Raw genomic sequence first — 20068 nt, forward strand, 5'->3', positions numbered from 1 at the left:
ATTAATAATAACCCTAGTCATATTTTATGGGACAGTTACTATGTGCTAAAAACCGTGGGAAGTTGAGCAAAAGCTTTAGCTCATAATGCACACAACGATTCCATGCAGTAGATGACTTCCTCATTTTTCAGTTAAGGACACTGAGACTTTGAGAGCTCAAAATTACTGGTCTAAGTTTATGCAGTTGATAAGTTAAGGAGTTGAAAACTGAAGCCAAGCCTCCTTGCTCTTCACCGCTATGTTATTACTGTTTGTGCCTCCTACAAAATGTCAAGAGTATAATGCCGTTTGACTCTGAGGCCTCTCATTTTTGTTAAGTGAGCATAAATCTCTCAGGAAAAGAATCCTAAAACACAGGCTGAATGATATTAGGCAGTCTAAGTCTCCTAGTACAGCCATGCTCTTGGGTTCCCAGGGAGGCCGCATTCAACTACCAACTGGTCTTTGCTGAGTGGATTTACTCCTCCTTCTGTTGTTTCCATCTTCTTTTCTTTATTCTACAGCAAGGATCTCATCAAAAAAGGTACCATAAGGCAGAGAAATCAGTGGGTGTGGGGTGGTGAAAGAAGAAGAGAAGAATGAATAGTACTTCAATAAGAGAGCCTTCAACTATGCTGGTCTATGCAAATTTAAAAGCAAACAAACAACACTTCATTGTCATTGGCCGTGTCCCCTGGTGTGCATGCAATAGACTTGTGTTCAGTGGTACAGCCATGTCCTCCAAAGTTTAGAATTCTGTTTATCATTTTAACAAGGACAAATGAGGCACATGCCAGACTCTTAAGGCAACATTTTTTTTTTTTTTTTTAAAGATTTTATTTTTTCCTTTTTCTCCCCAAAGCCCCCCGGTACATAGTTGTATATTTCGTTGTGGGTCCTTCTAGTTGTGGCATGTGGGACGCTGCCTCAGCGTGGTTCGATGAGCAGTGCCATGTCCGCGCCCAGGATTCGAACCAACGAAACACTGGGCTGCCTGCAGCAGAGCGCGCGAACTTAACCACTGGGCCACGGGGCCAGCCCCTTAAGGCAACATTTTTTAACACAGCAGAGATCAATTTTGGCATCTGAAGTAAAAGTTATTTCCTGATGTATCAAAAGACTTTAAAATATGTTACCCCTTTCTCCCTGAAAATGGCTCACAGCATGGATTCCAAAAGGAGCATTGACTTTATAAATATATTTTAAAATATTTGCCATGTATAATTATTAAAATTAGTTCACTTACATTTAAATGTCAAAAAGTATTTAATAATATGCATTTTAATATTAATCTTCAAGGATTAATAATAGAGTTTTTAATAAGGAAAAAGATATTTAAGGAAATTGCTGTTTGTGATAATACAGATAAATACTTATATGGCAATAATTTGTATTCTCAATAAAAATCATTATGAAATTTAAAAAAATACTGTATTTTCCAGAAATTTACCTATAGGTTAACATTATCTCTGTCTTTTCTATTGAATATTACTGATTCTATCCCAAATAATATGTTTTCGTTGCTCCTATTCACCTAAATAGCTTCTGAGATTTGTGTGAAACATTTTTATCTTACCTGGTAAACCTGCCATAGCAAAATATCTCCACATTCTCCCATTGCTATAACGCTCTAAGAGTCTCTATACCCTTTGAAAGACGAGTATCCCAGACCTGCACCTTAGCATATATCAATGCACCATGTATCACAAAATCTAGTAGAGTGTAATTTATAACATCAACCATATGAACTCAAGAGTTCGAAGACCCCACGGCTCCTATAAAGCATAGACAGCTTTATTTGTACAACACATTTGGCATTTCCCATGAGGCATGTAAAAGCTCAAACAGTATCATAAATTCAAAAAGTCTAGACTTAAATAGGACATGGTTGATGACCTCTTTCTACCTTATTCAGCTTCCAGCATCATTGGGAGTTAAGTGCTAAAAAAAATAGACTTTTTTCAGGGGTTCATATGCAGTAAACATTAGCAAAAACCAGGCTGTCATCATTTTTCATTTACTAAATGTCATTTCAAGTTGAGGGTGATTTTTTTTCCCCCAGCAAGCCCATCAGAATGTCACGTTTGTTCTTTATTTGATTTATAGGATTTTGGATCGCTATGTTCAGGAGCAAATTCCTGGTGCCAAGGTTGTGGTGGAGTCCATCGGTGCTCGCCGGCATGGAGATGCCTTTTCTCTAGAAGATTACACCAAATGTGACTTGACTGTCTATGCAATCGACCCCCAAACCAACAGAGCCATTGACAGAAATGAGCTTTTTAAGTAAGTATTTTTTTTTGTCTGTAACAGCTGTCTGGTTACCATACCACCCATAGATAATTCTGATTTAGGGCTATGAATATAAATACTTAAAGTTAAAATCCACCAAATTGTTGTTGGAAGGGTAACAAAAGTAAAAAATCTAAGAGATGATACCTAGGGTCCTCACATCTAGAAGTTTTGAGGTCCAAGCATGGAGTAGAGTGACTTTATTTATTCAAAGGGTCTGTTCTCCTTATGGTATCAGAGTGTCCATTATACTTAAGAGCAAGGAGCAGTTTATTGAGATCACTGCTCGTCAGCTCCCACTCGTGCTCCAAGGCCCTGGCTGTTTGAAAGGAAAGCACAGATTCCTTCTTAAAGTGGCAGTTTGCCTGCAAAGATGTCCATAGGCTTGAATTTTGAGAATAAATCCAGCTTTCTTCCAGGAATATTGAATCAGCAAAAATCAGTATTTGATTTTTCCCTTGACTTGGGCTTGGGGTCAGAGGGGATAATGACTTCTGTCTAAATCCACACCCTAGGTGATATTTCGTCCTGGTGTGTGTTTGAGTTAGAAATCCTAAAAATAAAGAAAATACAGAATTTTAAACAAAATGCCACTACACATTCTCCCTTGGAAATTACTCTAGCATAGCTTAATACTTTTTTTTAAATGTTGATAGTTTCTGCTTTACTCTAGTGACACCTAGCGTTCAACAGATTCTTGGAATGCAATTCCTATCTAAATGGAAACACATTTTTAGTTAAATATATATATTGATATTTAATTATATTTATATATATTATAAATAGCTTATATATTCAGATAGCTTACACACACATATATACCAAAATCCATAATTCCAGGATTTAGTTTTTGTCTATATATACTAAGCTGCAGATAAGTACATGCATATACAAATTTACATATGCAGTATATCTATATATGTATGTATGCATTTATTTAGTAAATTTCTATTTATTCATTTATTTATTAAAATACATAAATTCTGAATTTAGTTTTACTTTGAATCTGTTGATCAACAAAATTTCACTGCTCTTATTTTAGCAACAATGAAATAGTGGTTTAATTTCAAGTTATTTTTAAAAGAGCCATGGTTATTAAGTAGTTATTCATCAATTTATATTTAATAGATATTTGGACCATATGCAAGATAGCATATTAATCATTGTGGGGAAATAGAGATGACTGAAGCAATGGCTTCCTCTTGGGCTCTATAATCAGCATCCCAATAAAGCAGCATTTAGATCTACCTAGCCAATATTTATATATTTTAATAATTTAAAAAATTTTACTTAGGAATATACTTTATAAGTAATTCAAATATTCTTTATTACTTGTCATTATTAACATTTTTCATCTTTGTATAAATCCATCTGCATTCTGTGTTTTTACATACATTGGTTTCATTTTTAAATTTGATGATAATTTGAATTTAGAGTATTTTTCTTAAATGTAAAAACATCTATATTTTTAGGCTGTTAGCCTGGCTTTAAAGAGTAAAATGATGATGATTATAATTTGAATTATACTGGTAAACATTTTAGAATAAAAGAATTGGAAACTGAAGCCAATTGAGTTTCAAATGACTCGATGAAGAGCAAGATAAACATCCTTATTCTAAACAAAACTTTCCTAACCTAGATGGTATTGAGAAGAGTAAAGTTCAAAATTCAGTTGAATAACTATTGTAGCCAGGAAGGAAGGTAAAAAATAAAGAACAACTATAAATCAACTTTTTACGTTGAGGAGAGGATGGAATAGCCATGAAATATTAAAATTTTGCTTAGCAGTCTTCATCTTGGACGAGTAGCTGAGAAATGTTGGTGTACTTTAAACCCTAGAATAGTTTCTTGAAATATTTTATAATGAAAATATATAGATATATTTCATAATCCAAGGCTGATAAAGCACAGATATTATCTATTCTGTAGTTATGAAAGTCAATAAAAGTTTACTTTTTAACACAGAATATACCAGAACATTAAGATTATTGCCTAATGCCCAGATCAATGGAAATAGGATTATTTTCCCACTTTCCCCTTATCCTAAAACCCAAACAAGTTTTTTAGGTATTTTGACTTTTCTTATTTTTCGTTATCTGAATTGCTTAGATTTTCTGCAATAAATATATACTACTTTTATCCTGATATGATTCTCCTTGCGCCTCTTTGAGCTTCTTGGATCTGCATGTTTTGTTTGTTTCTTTGTTGTTGTTGTTATTGTTTTTATTTCTGAAATAGTCTCAAACATTATCTCTTCAAATATTTCTTATACTCTATTTTCTCTTTACTTCCTTTCTGGGGCACCAATTAAAATTCATTTTTCTGTTTTTTAAGGATTGGCACCTGAGCTAACAACTGTTGCCAATCTTCTTTTCTTTTCTTCTGCTTTTTCTCCCCAAATCCTCCCAGCACATAGTTGTATATTTTAGTTGTGGGTCCTTCTAGTTGTGGCATGTGGGATGCTGCCTCAGCATGGCCTGACGAGCGATGCCATGTCTGCGCCCAGGATCCGAACCAGCGAAGCCCTGGGCCACTGAAGCGGAGCACACAAACTTAACCACTCGGCCACGGGGCTGGCCCCAAAATTCATTTTGTCTCATATCTGTTGGATGCTCTGTTCCTGTTCTCCCCTACCCCTGCCCCACACTCTTTTCTCTTTATGCTTTATATAATTTCTATTGTCCTGTTTTCAAGTTCCCTGATTCACCTTCTTAGCCTACTGATAAGCTCATTGAAGTAATTCTTCATCTTTAGATACGTATTTTAAATACCAGCGTTTCTATTTTATTTTTTCTTGTAGTTTCTACCACTCTACTGAATTTCCCCATCAGTTCAAGCATGTGTTGCACTTTCCACTAGATTCTGTAAAGGGTTAATCAGAGTTGCATCAAAGTCCCTGTCTGATGGTTCTAAAACCTGGGTTATCTCTGTCTGTGATTCTGCTGTGTTCTTTCTCTTTTCAGCAGTTCCTGCATGTCTATGCCACGGAAGGGGTTTCTCTCTATTCTCTTTTCTTCCCCCAGTGGTAGCCTGCTCTTGCTTGTTGCTTGGTTCTGCTCTCACGGTGGGAATGCAGCGAGGGGTTAGGGAATTCTGTTCTCCTTGTCCCGCCCGTCTGCCTAGGACTTGGGGTGGGCTTTTTCAGCTTTTCTTCCCCTCCTTCCCATGACAGCCATACTCCACTTCATATTGGTTTTAGGTCTTGGGTTTAAGAGAGTTCCCTGTCTCTCCCCAGCAGTCCCTACCCAGCAGTAGACCTCTACTGTGTACTGGTGCAGAGTCTTAGGCCCAAGCAGGCTCTTGCTCCTCCCCCCAAAACACAGGAACAGTGGATTTTTGCTTATACATCTCCCCAGAAGCAGAGGACCTTCACCGGGGCCCTAAGGGTGGGAGTACTTTGTCTTTCTCCTCTCTATGGCTTAAGGCTCTTGCTTTGTATGCTTTGTATGCTTTGTATGAGATACAGATCCAGGGAATTAGGGAGTGCCCCAGCCTTAGCTTCCTATGTCCCTGCACTATGAAGGGGATTTCTCTCTTGCCTCCTGCCTTGTTCCCAACCTCTTATGGAGATCCACGGAAAAGAGTCTGCGACTGAGTGCAACCTCAGCCCCACCCCGCCTTGTGTTTGTGGATGTCTTGTTCTAACCTTACATGCTGGTACACCCTTAGCTTTTAAAAATTTGCTCAAATATTTTGGGGCGAGCCTGGTGGCATAGTGGTTAAGTTCACGTGTCGCACTTCAGTGGCCCATGGTTTGCAGGTTCAGATCTGCGGCACAGACCTACACACCACTCATCAAGCCATGCTGTGGTGGTGTCCCATATGCAAAGTAGAGGAAGATTAGAACAGATGTTAGCTCAGGGCCAATCTTCCTCACACACAAAAATATGTATATATTAAAATATTAACTGATTTCTTTTATTTGATCTTATGTCGCCTTTACTTTGATCTGAGAAAGGTGAAACAATGCATGGTCTTATCTCACTGTGGATGAAATTGTCGTTCTTTGGAATTTGGTTTTTTGCTCACAAGAAATTCATGATTTTAACATTACCTAAATTTTTTGTCATTAAGTGTGGCATCCTAAACAGAAACATCTTCATCCTAAACAGAAACAGACCATATTACTTTAAACTAAAACCTAATTAAATTTTTTGAAAACCAAATACAATTTTACCTTGTGTACCTTTCTTATATGTCCAACCTGTTCAACATTTGTTGATCCTGATGGTAAATGAGAGATGAAGAAGAATGTAGAGAAAGCCTGAATACTTTACAAACTGCTTTTAAAGATACAGCATTTAAAAACACACTTATACTTTAAAATGGAATCTGACTACCAAGCTACGGTAAAGCTTCTTTCAACTTCTTAAGTCCAGAAAAAAACATAAAAATTCAGAATACTGAAAATTCAAAATGGAAAACATTATTAGAATCTAGTTAAAGTAATTGTGGAACTGTATAGAGGAAATAGAGGTCCACCCTTGATTTGCTTTATTAAGCAAAACAACCTTTTCTAAGTGAAATGGATGCAGGCAGCTGTGTCAACCATTGCCCACTCTGTAAACCTGGGGCAGAGACCCAGACTGTGTGCCTACCAGGAAAACAGGCAGCTGCCACTCTAACATCTGGTTGTGGGGTTTTATGAACTACAGAGTAACCTTCTCCTGCTCACCCTCCCCTTTATTTCCACATCCATGTGCACATGGCAACAGCAAAATCATCAAGGTAAAATGGAGTAAACTGCTGGTTACACATTGTACTTTGAAACTTGTATTCATCACAAGTTAATGGAGGCAGGAATATGTGTTCCCATGTGCTCCAACAGTTGAGTAAATCAGAACACATGGAATTGGTGTAGGAATTTATTTCATTTCAGGAAAACAGAGCAGAAATCAATTAATGTTGGCTAGATATTCGGAAGGGATCTGTGCACCACGCCCTTAGACTTAACAAGGGTTTTCAACCAGCAGCTAAGTAAATTGTGGATGAGAATAAAGAGAAAATCACATGTCTTCATTGAATCTGACGGATCTACCTCCTTTCTAGGATAAGTAAGCAAGGGGAAAATGGGATCAGTAAAAATACTGAAAAACAAAGGAAAGGAAATAACATCCTGATGACTCAGAGGTACGATACATCTCTGGAAATATTTTCCTGTGGAAAACAGTTTAACATTTTTAGTAGAAAGCAAGACAGTAGGGGACAGTAAAATGGAGGGTGTGTTTTACATGCCCTGAATCCTTCCCCTGATTCTGGTAAAAGAACTCCATGAGAGAATGGTAATAGTTGACACTCTCCAACATGGTGGTGCACTTTGAAGTGCCTCCCCCCTCAGGCCAATTGGAGTATGTCATTCCTCTGCTCACACTGACTGAGTGTGGGTTAGCACACATTTCAGGGATCACCAATTAGATTTCTTCTTCAAGGACTCCATGGATGTTAGGAGACAGTAGACTTCTCAGTTCTGAAATTAGAAAAAGTATAAAGCAAAAGCCTGAAGGTTCTTCAGACCAATTCTTCCATCTCAGGGAGAAAATCTCCCTAAAACCCACTGAATGTCTGGATTCAACCTTGCCTGAAATGAGAAAACATCTGAAAAATAAATTGGCAGCATGAAGTATACACATAAGAAGCTCATAGCGTATTAAGAAAATGAACAAAAAGAGAAAAGATTATAAAAGAGATAAAACTATATTTAGAGGACAATGAAGATACAACCCAATAATAGCAGGTCTCTCTGAGGTAAAAAATTGTAGCAGTTATCACAGAAATAAAAACAGAAAATGAAGGACTTGCAACTAAGATATACAATTGTGTACAGGGGGAGTTTGGGGAGATAAAGCAGAAAAAAAAACATAAAAAAAGATTTCATTCCATTACAGGCAAAATCAATGAAAAGGTTATCATGTGTCCTGGAAAAGTAACTCAATATGTTTAAAACCATTGAAACAGAAATAAAAATGACAATTATAAAAGAACAAAAATTAGATAAGGCTTACACATTTTACCTGCATGATAAAATGCCAAAAGGTGATAGAATCAAATCCATAATACTTTAAGGAAAAATGTTATGACAAGAAATTTTACCTAGGCAAATTGTTGTGCACGTGTAAAACAAAAAGAAAGATATTCTGGATCAGGTATAGGTTCAAAAGGGATCAACTCTTCTAGTAAACAGATACTTACGACATTTACCTAAATTGAGAAATCTACCGAAATGCATATAATGGAGCCATTGTAATGTGATGGAGCCATTATAGTGTAAAAAGACTAACAAATTAACTTTACCAAAAATTTTCCTTTAGGTAGTTTGGATATCAAATGCATGAATCCAATAGAATTGTGATCAATCAAGTGGATTCTTCACAACAGGGGTAAATTTTTTCCTGCAATTAATGGTCTTCCTCTGTTTCTAATCCTTCCCAGTTTCTAATAATATATTTCTTGTGACATAACACAATCTACGTTGTTTGGAATTTCTTTCTTTGTCTGATAAACAATTCAAACAAAAAGTTTTACTGTTTTATTCTGGGACTTGGAAAAATGGTTAAACCTTTATTGTATTTATTAACACGTCTAAAAATGACCTAGGAAAATTGCTATAAAAAGTATATTTTTCATCAACAAAGGGATATTTGTAAAAAGAGAAAAAGCATTCTAATTGCCTTCTACTATGGAAACTTAAGTTAGAAGGTGTGTAGCTTTAAAACTAAAATTGAATTATCTGAGCCATTAGGTTTCTTCAACTGCAAGACAAATACACCACCCAGTGGAATTCATATCTATTAGGCGTTTCTGTATTTTTTTCTATATGGAAGCTATAAGCTATGAACAGTGTGTTAACTAGATTTAAAGTCATCATGCACTTGGAAAATTAGAATAAAAAGTATTAAAAAGCATAAAATAGACTCTAAGATGCACAAGCGTGGCATCGTTGGTTATCATTTAATGATGATATTTGGGGCCATTTTAATTTTTTCTTTCACATTTCTTTGTGTTTTCCGTATTTCCAACATTTGTATGGTATTTTTATATTAATAAATAAATTTCTAAAATAATCCTTTTTACTTTATGTATGCTGTAAAATCACAAATATATAAACTGTTTATTAATAGCAAAAAAAATGATTAGTCTTGTAGATACCAAAATGTTAGCAGTGGTTATCTTTGCATTGTGGGTCTATGAGTAATTTTGCTTTTGAACTACTTTGTGTTTTCCAATTTTCTATAGTAAGACATTTGACCTTTATAGCTAAAAATCTTTAAAAATTCAAAAAGTACCTAAGACATGTTCTGGTTTTGTGGTTTTAAGAACATAATTGTTGCATCAATATTGTAGGATTTGTAAAGAATTGTTCAAACATTCCCAAGGAAATTTGAAAAAATAATTACATGTTAATCACAGCATAAAATATGTAACAAAATTGTTCATTCTAATAAAATTGGTAACAATTATTTCTTGATTCTTCTCCCCAATGCAATGCCCATGACTGGAATTGCAGGATTTAGAGGAAGGGTTTGCAAGAACTACTGGATTAATTGATCACCAATTCCTGTCATCCCGGCTGCCTACACTGATTTGCTAACTGTATCATGTATTCGGTTTTCTCTTTCTAAGAGAAAATACCTTTTAATTTGTTCACCCCTTGCCCATAAAACGTTATTTTGGTTTGAGGTTTGAAAGTGTCGACATTAAGATGGTCTGGTGGAACACAAATAGAGACTTTGAGTCTGAAGGCTTGAGTTGGTGTCTCAGATTTGTTTCCATAACCAAGTAGCTTTGTGGTCTGCAGTAACTCAGTGTCGTAATGCTCTGCTTTACAGGATTATTCCGAGGACCCAAGGAGATAAAATGCAAGAATATAATTCTAAATTATGCTATATAATTTAGAATATTGTATTTTTATTCCACCTGAATAACTTGATAATGTAAATAATCTCAACATAGTGCTATTAAGTTCATGATATTCATAATTACCTTTCTCAAAACTGAAAGCATATTAAGGATCATTATTATTGATACTTTTGGGGCATGTAATTAGTCTTTTAATTGCTCTTGCTTTTTATGTATGCTTTTCTTATTTATTGTAAGACTTCTGTCTCAGCTTGTGTTTCAATTGAAGAAAATATTAAAAGATATTATCAAAAAGATTTTATTTAAAAAAAGACCTTTCTCTGCTAACATGATTGATTTTACTATTTATCTACCAATAAAGATTTCTGGATGGCAAACTGCTGGATATCAACAAAGACTTTCAGCCGTACTATGGCGAAGGAGGACGCATTCTGGAGATCCGGACTCCAGAGGCAGTGACCAGTATTAAAAAGCGAGGAGAAAGTCTAGGCTACACAGAAGGGGCCTTACTGGCTCTGGCCTTCATCATCATCCTCTGCTGTATTCCTGCCATCTTGGTGGTTCTGGTCAGCTACAGACAGTAAGTATTCATGGATGCTAAATGTGGGTAGTTCCTCAATAGGGAACCATCTCTGGTAACATGGCTTTGTAGTTATAAAATATTGCTGGTGCAACTGTTCTGAGATGGCGGTATCCTTCTTGTGCCAGATGAGTTTCCTTTAAGGAGAAACAATACAAACTCCCAGTACATTTTTTCATGAATGGCTCAGTGTTCCTGTGCTCTTAATACAATCTCATCCAATGGGAATATTAGGTTAGCTCCTGTGGCTTTGTTTATGCTCTTCATCAGGTTTAAGAGCCTTGGGAGAGACAGTAATGGGCATCTTGGGGGAAAGGTAATAGAATGTCATATGCAGATACTCATTTCGGCCAGTTCCCAAGGCAGGTCTGTAACCGAACTACATTGTCATGATAGTTTTTTTTATCTATGTTGTTAAATTTATCTCTGTGCAGATGATCAGCATTGGAAAAATCATTTAAAAATTATAGCACGCCATATGTAATTTTCTATATGGCTTCTTCCTTCTTGGGTAGCTTTACTAGAACGTATATCGTAACATCTGACAGCATATTTTGGCTGTACATGCCTTAAGTTTTTCTGGTTCCTATAGGCAAATCCGTCCATTTAAAATATTTGTATTATTCTTATTTAGGCCTTTCAAAGTAGTCAAGTAATTATAACTATTTTAAACATCTACAGTTGATGTAGGCTACTCAGCTATTCCTTATTTGACTTGAGGTATGGGGCACCTTTGTGAAGGAAGGCTATACATTTTAAGTGTATCCCTATTGACAATGATTGGGGAAAAAAATGGGGAATAGGTTAAGAAGAGAGGTAGCTCGAGGGTGCCACAAGATGAAAATAAATAACAGATGGGAATCATAAATCACATAAACTACTGACATAACAAATAGTAAGGAATAATGGTAGAATTCATCATTTAAAATATCTACAGGGAAAGGACTAAAATAGTCCTTATGTATTCTTATACTGTTATCTTTGTTCCCTAACACTGAAAATTTTCTTTTGAATTAAAGTAAGGTAATTCCAACCTGAAAGTTGAAAGTTACGCTCTGCATGAAAATGCTGTAGGAATATTTTCCATCACATAAGCAATGTGAAGTTGCAAATATAACATCTAGGTTGATATATTACAGTCCAGAATATCCTTAAAAAATCAATTGATATATCAAATCTAAAGCCAATGAACAAACAATACTGGACAAATTGTTTTAAATTATTGTCTTCAACCCAATATTAATTTTCATGTTAAATCTGATCTATATTATTCTTATTCATCCCACTATTTCCCAAAACAGCTTTATTATATCCTGCTAGCAATAATATCAGTGAGAAAACCTCTTACATTTGGCTCCTAATGCAATTATCAAAACCGAAGCACCCTGGATGTTATACTCAGTGGCTTGAAATTTAACAAAAAGAATGAAGATGCTTAATATTTGAACATTTTGTAGATGCATTATTTATTTTTTAGTTCAGTAATCAGCTCAATACTCTGTGAATTAATTTTAGTTGCTGCTTTTGATGGATTAACAGAATTAAACAAAATGAGTTTTGCACTGCCCATGTTTCAAAGTAAAATTCCAATATTTAAAAATCTAAGTTTTGTACCCTCATATGCTGCTTGTAAGTAAGATTGAAATGGATGGTTATTCTTTATATTAAGATATATCTTTGAAATTCACTATGCATGCAAAACTAAGAAACAAACATGAAAAAAAGTGTCATGAATTCACTACCTAGGAGTGGCACCTTCCAATTCCAGTTTCAGCTTCAAAGTGAGGCCGAGAGCTTGCTGCCTGACTCCATTCCTTTAATATTCTTCAAGCTCAGTAAACCAAGAAGCCAATGATAAAGATCGAATCATCTTTAATATTCCATTTCTCTATCCATGATAGAGGGTTGAAATTCCCATATCCATGTTTTAATCCAGTCTTTCTTATTCCATTTAGTTCATGTCTTTGTTTTCCTGTAATGAAGGTTTTAACAGCTTGTATGACTGTGACAGTAATAATAAAATGCCCACCGTTTTTACTTACGAGTTGAAATACTTAGTTTTCCTACTGTGTCATTAAGTCTATGTCATTATGTGTTTAACCAGTAAATTATTCATAATTTAGAATAAATCAGATGTTAAAATATTATGAATGCAATATTTCTAATGTAGCTTTCTCTTTTTTCTTATTCATTGCTTTCCCAAACAGGTTTAAAGTGTAAGTATAATTACTAATATTCTGTACATGATTTTATGTAATGTGAAAAGAGAAACTCTGGGTAATACTGATAAAGTAGTCAACCTGCGCAGGCCCATGCATTATTCGTCTGTTTTGTATTTGCAGTAGGCATAGACTTTTTAGTTCAAATTCCCTTGTGGTTTAGCGTGTATAGAATTGAGCTGGTTTTACACAATTGGATACAAGGAGAGGCAATGTGAAAAAGGCGGTTTGCTTGGTAGCTTCTACCTTTTGAGATCTTGGTTTTAAGGAAGGAATTAACAATCAAGATCCAGGAGAGTCAAAAAGAGGATCCTAGCTCTGATGCAGGAATCACAGACACTTCTAGGAATCCAAAGGAAATGAAAGACAACCAAATCTCACTCCTAAATGTACACAGCCTCTGTAAACTAATGTCAAAAATGTTTCAAATCACCTTTAAATAAAATAGCTTTAAATAGATGGAAGATGAATGATAAAGGCAAATTATCTTCTGTATGCCTCACATTATGAAAGAGACCCATTAAACAACTACCAACTATCAATCACATTTTTATAAATGTTTTCCCTTCTCCCTTTGAAACTATTATTATTTATACTATGTTTTATAAAATAGTATATCTTTGTAAGAAAACTATTTTTTGTTTTTTGGAGGAAGACGAGCCCTGAGCTAACATCTGCTGCCAATCCTCCTCTTTTTGCTGAGGAAGACTGGCCCTGAGCTAACATCCATGCCCATCTTCCTCTACTTTATACGTGGGACGCCTCCCACAGCATGGTGTGCCAAGCGGTGCCATGTCCACACCCGGGATCTGAACCAGTGAAACCCAGGGCGGCCGAATTGGAACGTGTGCACTTAACCGCTGCACCACTGGCCAGCCCAGGAAAACTGTATTTTATCCTATTATCATTTAAATCTGCAAATATTTCTAATGAATTCTACCTGTTATTCAAGGGGTAAATATTTTAAAGAACTATGGGGAACCGAGTACCAGGAAATGATACCCTTTGGGGATGCTTTTGTAATTCCATCAGTTTATAAGTTCAAATACTTGTGTAAAAGATTTTTTTTAACATTGTTTCCTTAACTGTACATTATTATTAAAAGGTAGCCTATTGACAAGCATGTGATTTATAAAATGAGTTTTCCCAAACATCCTTACTTTACCAAAGACGCCAGGCTGAGTGCACCAAGACAGCACGAATCCAGTCCGCCATGCCCGCGGCTAAACCAGCAGCGCCTGCCCCCGCACCCGTGGCCGCCCCCCCACCACCCCCGCCACCTCCAGGTGTGCATCTCTATGAAGAACTTGGGGACAGCACAATGTAAGTAGACCATCTGGGGACTTTTAGAAGTAAATGTGTGGTGAGTATTGAATTTCACCCTGATGTGGAAGTACAATTTACAGCCAGTTACTTTTATTACACTTTTTAAACAGGAAATTGTTAAGATGAGAATCTAAGAAAAGTTAAATTGAAAAGTGATAACCAAAACCAAACAAACAAAAAAAAAAGATTAAAAAAAACTAGTAAGAGAAGGAAATATTCGATTTGAGGGCACATTTGCATAGAATATCTTAAATATTATATTAAATTCTAAACCTTCAGAATCATGCAGATATTTTTTTCCCACAATTAAAAATAGATTCTGAATTTTTTTTTTCCTCCAGGAAATGAGAACAAAGCACAATCATGAAATAGTAATTCCTGATTTGGTATCAAAGGCCAACTCCTACTTGGCAATCAAAAATCAATTCATGGTCCAAAATCATAGACTGTCTTAAGATATTATTTTAGGATGTCACAAAAGAGTAATTAAAATCTGAATGAAAATAAAGAATAAATGTTGAATACCCAGCCACTTAGAGAATGTTCTTTTCGTTATACTCACCTCAAAAGAGACTGCTGTGATGGCTTAGTATTTCTCTGATACTATTTGGAATCTCTAAGCAACATTAAATCATCATGTTTGAAAGAGACTTTTAAATTATTATTAAAAGACTTCACAGCTGTGTCTATGATGCTGCCCTCAAAATCTGATTCCTTTTGGAGATATTTAACTTGTGTATATTTTTAAGATTCAAGAGTAACTATTTCTGGATATAAAATGTTGGGGCTGTCCTGTGGAGCGGTTAATTAAGTTCAGGCGCTCCACTTCGATGGCCCAGGGTTGCGCCGGTTAGGATCCTGTGCAGACATGGCATCGCTCATCAGGCCATGTCAAGGTGGCGTCCCACATGCCACAACTAGGAGGACCCACAACTAAAAATATGCAACTGTGTGCTGGGGGGGTTTGGGGAGAAAAACGCAGAAAAAGAAAAGAAGATTGGCAACAGTTGTTAGCTCAGGTGCCAATCTTTAAAAAAAAAAAAAGTAAAACAACCAAGGATATTATAAAATTTTGAATATGACTAACTTAAATTCAGTAAACCTTTTATTAACTGGAATTTGGTGGAGTCGAGGGACTAAAACACATTGTTCTAATGTGTTACACTTGTAGCATTTACTAGTAGGAATAAAGCAAGCCTCAAAAATTATGAAATTTACCTTTTAATAGGAAAACTGGTTTTAAACGTATTTATCAATATTATTTGCTATATTAATACTATTATACCAGGTTATGTTAAGAATAGTTTTAAAAATGTTAAAACTGATTTTAATGTTATATATTTTAAAGCTAAAATTGAACTTACTGCTTGACATTCTATTTCTAAAATAATAATATAATACAGCATTCATGCTTTAAATATAGCTTGTTTTCATTTTTTTATAAGTTGAAAATGATGGTGTTTTTTTGAATTCTTGGTGAATGTAGGAATTGAGCCAATATCATTTGATTCTCACTGATTATGTTAACCACCGCTCTCCAGCAAAAAAGTGTATAAACTAAAAAAGATTTATATGTAAAGTTGTGTGTTTTTCATGAAATTAGTGAGGGCTATATATTCATTTTCTTTAACAAAAGCAGGTATACTGCAACATCATCTGGAATCAGTGTAGTTTGATGCTGATAATTTTCAAATAGCAACACTTAAGGACTATTTATATTTTGAAATATCGTGGTGGACTTGGTCGAGGTTTTGGAATTCTAATATGTGTTTATTGAAGTATTTTAAGTTCTGCACATTTACTTATCTTTAGCAAATGTTTAACTTAATCTATTCAAAACCTTTTTACAGGGATTCTAATTGTAAGTTACTAGAAAATGAACTAGCTCCAAATGAATTGTTGTCAAATGTTTTTTAAAATTAAAAAAAAATCAAAGGTTATTTTGAAAATTAAGCTTCATGAAGTAATTATTTACTTCATGTGAACTTAACAATTCTCTGTAATAATCATCATAGTACTTGTATATTTACTTTCTTTCTTCCAAACAATACTTACATCTTCTTTATAAATCAGTGTGAACCAATTTTTCTGTTAAGACGTAGAAGCAATTCTTAGAATCTCATTTAAAATTTCTCTTTTGGGATTGAAATTATCCCTGTTTAATAGAGGTGAATTTTACCTATGTATGGGAAATAGATGGGTAAGTATAATTTTATGTGGTAAGACAACCAAATAAATGTCATATGATTTAATCTAAAACATCATATATTATTCTTATGAATAAATACAAAGAAAATATAAAAACATGCATTTTCTTTTTTGGATATACATATTAAGTGTTTAAAGAGACGTCCTGTTAGTATTTTCATAATCATCTCAAATTAACTATAGTTAAAACTTTTTTTTTCTATCACATGTTTTCTCTTTCTCACCTGTGGATACGTAGGCATAAGTAAGTAAATAATATCATTCTAATACAAGGGCATTAGAAACGAAAGATGCAATAGCATAGATTAAGTGCTTTTTTACTCTGTATACGATACTCTTCATCTTTTATTTTGGAGTCATTTCCTTTTAAAAAGAAAGTTATATCTTCCACACTTCATTCTCTTTTGATATCTTGAAATCGCGTGAGTTTAAACAAATGTTCGCAGTGAGAGCACCTGTGCCTACCAAGAGGCGTTTCGAACTTCTTTTTAATTTGTTAAAAATATTTATAGATATATTTCAGTCAAAAGGGATGTGGTATCATTATATAGATAATTCTTTCCAAGACAAATTAAACCAAGAACAGATCTACACAAAAACAACTGCTATATAATGTCAAGCTTGTTTTTAAAAAAATGACTTTTCAAGATCAGGAAAAGTAAGTGTTTGCTGTCCGTTTAATCCAAACGGCCTGCACTTTCTGAATTACTCAGGTGGTCCTGATACCCCAGGTCGCCCTGTGAGAATTCTCTCGTGCAGTTTACATCTTTGCCAAAATGACACAATAACAACTTTGGCTTTATGTATTGTTTTCTTGCCTCCCTGGTCATTCCTAACTTTTCAATGTGGCTGTTTAATTTTTATTCAACATATTTCTCTTTTATTTCATGCTCTGTGGGTAAATATTAAGCAATAATAATAATAAATCTGTTATTCTGTTTGAGCTTGAGAGCAAAGTCTAATGAGAGACTATTCAAAACCACAAGTCCCCCAACGTTTCTGGGGGAGAGGTCCCAATGCTTTCATTAGAAGCACTTATTTGTGCTCTTTGCCTTAATCTGTTTTATTTATGACTCACAGCCACTATGACTCAGTGTCCATGTATGAGCAAATCTTTCAAGGATATCACAACTATGTGATATTAACATACACCTTTTCACTAAAGTGAGTCTTGACTATAATTTGATCCAGATCATGTTCAAAAGAAACACCAACAGCCCCTCTTCCTCTTTGTAATATTTATAATATTTTAAAACTGATTAGGCATAAAATTGAAATAGAAGAAAATGATCTCTGTCAAGATTCTAGCAGAAATTCAATTTCTCAGTTGTGATTTTAAACTCTAGGAGAGAAATTCTCCCGTCTGTCATTGGGGGCTTTAATTCTCTTAATCTGGAGAATAGAGAAGCTCTTTCTGTATTCTCTTGCAAGCTTTAGCTCAGTTAGGAGAGTACTTTTAGCTCCAGGACAGAGTTACTGAGATGAGAGATAGTGGACAGCTACTGAATCAGATACAGCTAAGGATCCTTTCCCCAAAACAGTCAGCTCTGAGCATCCTCAACCAATGCAAAGGATATGAATCCATTAGCCAAAATGCTGGCACAATTTGGAGAATAGTGATTTATACTTAAGGGAAGTGCCATGTGTGGTCATGGATACTTCGCTGTATCAAACTAACTGAAAAAAACTCAGTGTACAGATTGACACATTTTTTAAAAAATGAAAATTTCTCATGCTACTCACAGCTTTCAAGCTTTTCCTGCCCTGCGTTTTTGAGAACAGGGACATGAAAGTAATGTCTTGCTTTGATAGATTAGTATTATTTGGCCTTTTATATTTTGAAGTGGTAATGAGAGCCATAAAAACATCTTTCTCTTGAAAGCTATGTCACAGCCTGTTTCCTTACATTTCATTATCTTCTTTTCTTTCAAGTCTTTTCCTTCTCTACCATTTCCAACAAAGCAGGGGAAATAAGTCAGTCTCGGAAGACAGGAAACATCAGCACGTTGTGATACCCTTTTCTTCCAATACTATTGAGGCTCACAAGCAGGCTCTCATAGATGGATCACTTAAGAATAACCAACCCAAGTCTGCAAGAAAACTCACATTGGTATCTGATGAGGACGCCTTAAGTACTCACAATACCCTTTATAAGGAAAATATAGATGAAAGATCAACAAATTCAGACTTTTCACTAAAGACGGATTTTGTAGACTCACCTTTATGCAAAACACAAGCCACGAATGAGTCTTTGAGGGGCCCAAGAGAAAAGGTTCAGAGGATGTGGAATCAGCCAGTCTGCTTACCTAGGAGACGACTTTGGGAACTTCCCAATAGACCAGAAACCATAGATCTGGAGCAACAACGAAACGACAGGCTGAGAGCTGAAAATGAAAGCAGTGGAACCTATCCAAACAGAAGAGGTAGCAGTAATCCCGTGCTTACAGCTGAAGATATAAATTTGACCGAGAAAGAGGAAATAAGGCAAGGTGAATCACTGATTATCCGGGGAACAGAACAGCTGAAATCTCTGTCTTCAGACTCTTCGTTTTCCTCTCCTTGGTCTCACTCCTCATTTTCTACTTTGCCAACTGTTTCAAGAAGTGTGGAACTCAAATCAGAACCTAACGTCATTTCTCCTGCTGACTGTTCCTTGGAACTTTCTCCTTCAATGCCTTGCATTTTAAATTCTCCACTCTTTAGGGGAGAGACAGCCACTTGTATGCTGACTGGTGAAACCAAAAGGAACGTTTTCGAAAATCTTCCCCATCCACCAAACATCTCTCCTCCTCCTCCTCCTCTTCCTCCTCCTCCTCCTCCTCCTCCTCCTCCTGCTCCTCCTGCTCCTCCTCTTGTCTTTACTCCTTTTGCTCTTTCCTGTCCTCCTTCTCCTCCTTCTATTCCTCCTCCTCCCCCTCCACTTCTCCCGCTCTCATTTCCGCCTTCTCCTCCCCCTACTTCTTCTCCTCCTCTACTTCTTCTACCTTCACTTCCCTCTCTTCCTCCACCACCTCCTCCTTTTCCTTCTCCACTACCTCCTTCAACTTCAGTTCCATCCACTAAGTGTGTTTGTGTGCCAGCTGTTAAATCCACTGTCAACGTGACATCAGCCAAGGAAATGAAGTCCTCTGTGATACGGTTATCACCACCAACAGCAGCGTGTAATGCCGATCCTCAAAGAGAACCAAAAGGCATCCTCAGGCATATTAAAAATTTAGCAGAACTTGAAAAGTCAGTAGCTAACATGTACAGTCGAATAGAAAAAAACTATCCACCAACACACATCTCAAAACTTCAAACCAGTTGCCCTTCAGAGGTAACAAATATGGAAATGGCATCTAAGCAAAACCAGGAGAATTTGCACAATATTGTCGAGGGAATTGAAAAACAGTCTCACGGTCAATCTACTTCACTTTAATGTTGCTTTTCCTCTTTTAACTGAACAATTCTTTTGTTAACTGTAGTCTTCACGTGAAGGCAAATTCGAACATTGAAGAAGATTCCATTCTTTTACCCGAAACTCAATGCAATACTGTTTTTTCCTCATTTTTAATTTAAAAGATTATTAACTTCATCATTACTAACTCATATTATAGATTTACCTTAATTT

General features: G+C 35.6%; 1 protein-coding gene across 1 annotated transcript in view; it reads left to right on the forward strand.

Moving 5' to 3' along the window:
* Positions 1 to 20068, forward strand: part of PCDH15 (protocadherin related 15) — an 874042-nt gene that overhangs the window by 840625 nt on the left and 13349 nt on the right. Inside the window, exons 31-35 of the mRNA XM_046654051.1 lie at positions 2086 to 2262; positions 10487 to 10705; positions 12913 to 12921; positions 14095 to 14247; positions 16697 to 16702. Of these exons, the coding sequence (XP_046510007.1) occupies positions 2086 to 2262; positions 10487 to 10705; positions 12913 to 12921; positions 14095 to 14247; positions 16697 to 16702 (564 nt within the window). The remainder of the gene's footprint in view (positions 1 to 2085; positions 2263 to 10486; positions 10706 to 12912; positions 12922 to 14094; positions 14248 to 16696; positions 16703 to 20068) is intronic.

Source organism: Equus quagga, chromosome 2 (assembly GCF_021613505.1).
Source record: "Equus quagga isolate Etosha38 chromosome 2, UCLA_HA_Equagga_1.0, whole genome shotgun sequence".
Classification (NCBI taxonomy): domain Eukaryota; kingdom Metazoa; phylum Chordata; class Mammalia; order Perissodactyla; family Equidae; genus Equus; species Equus quagga.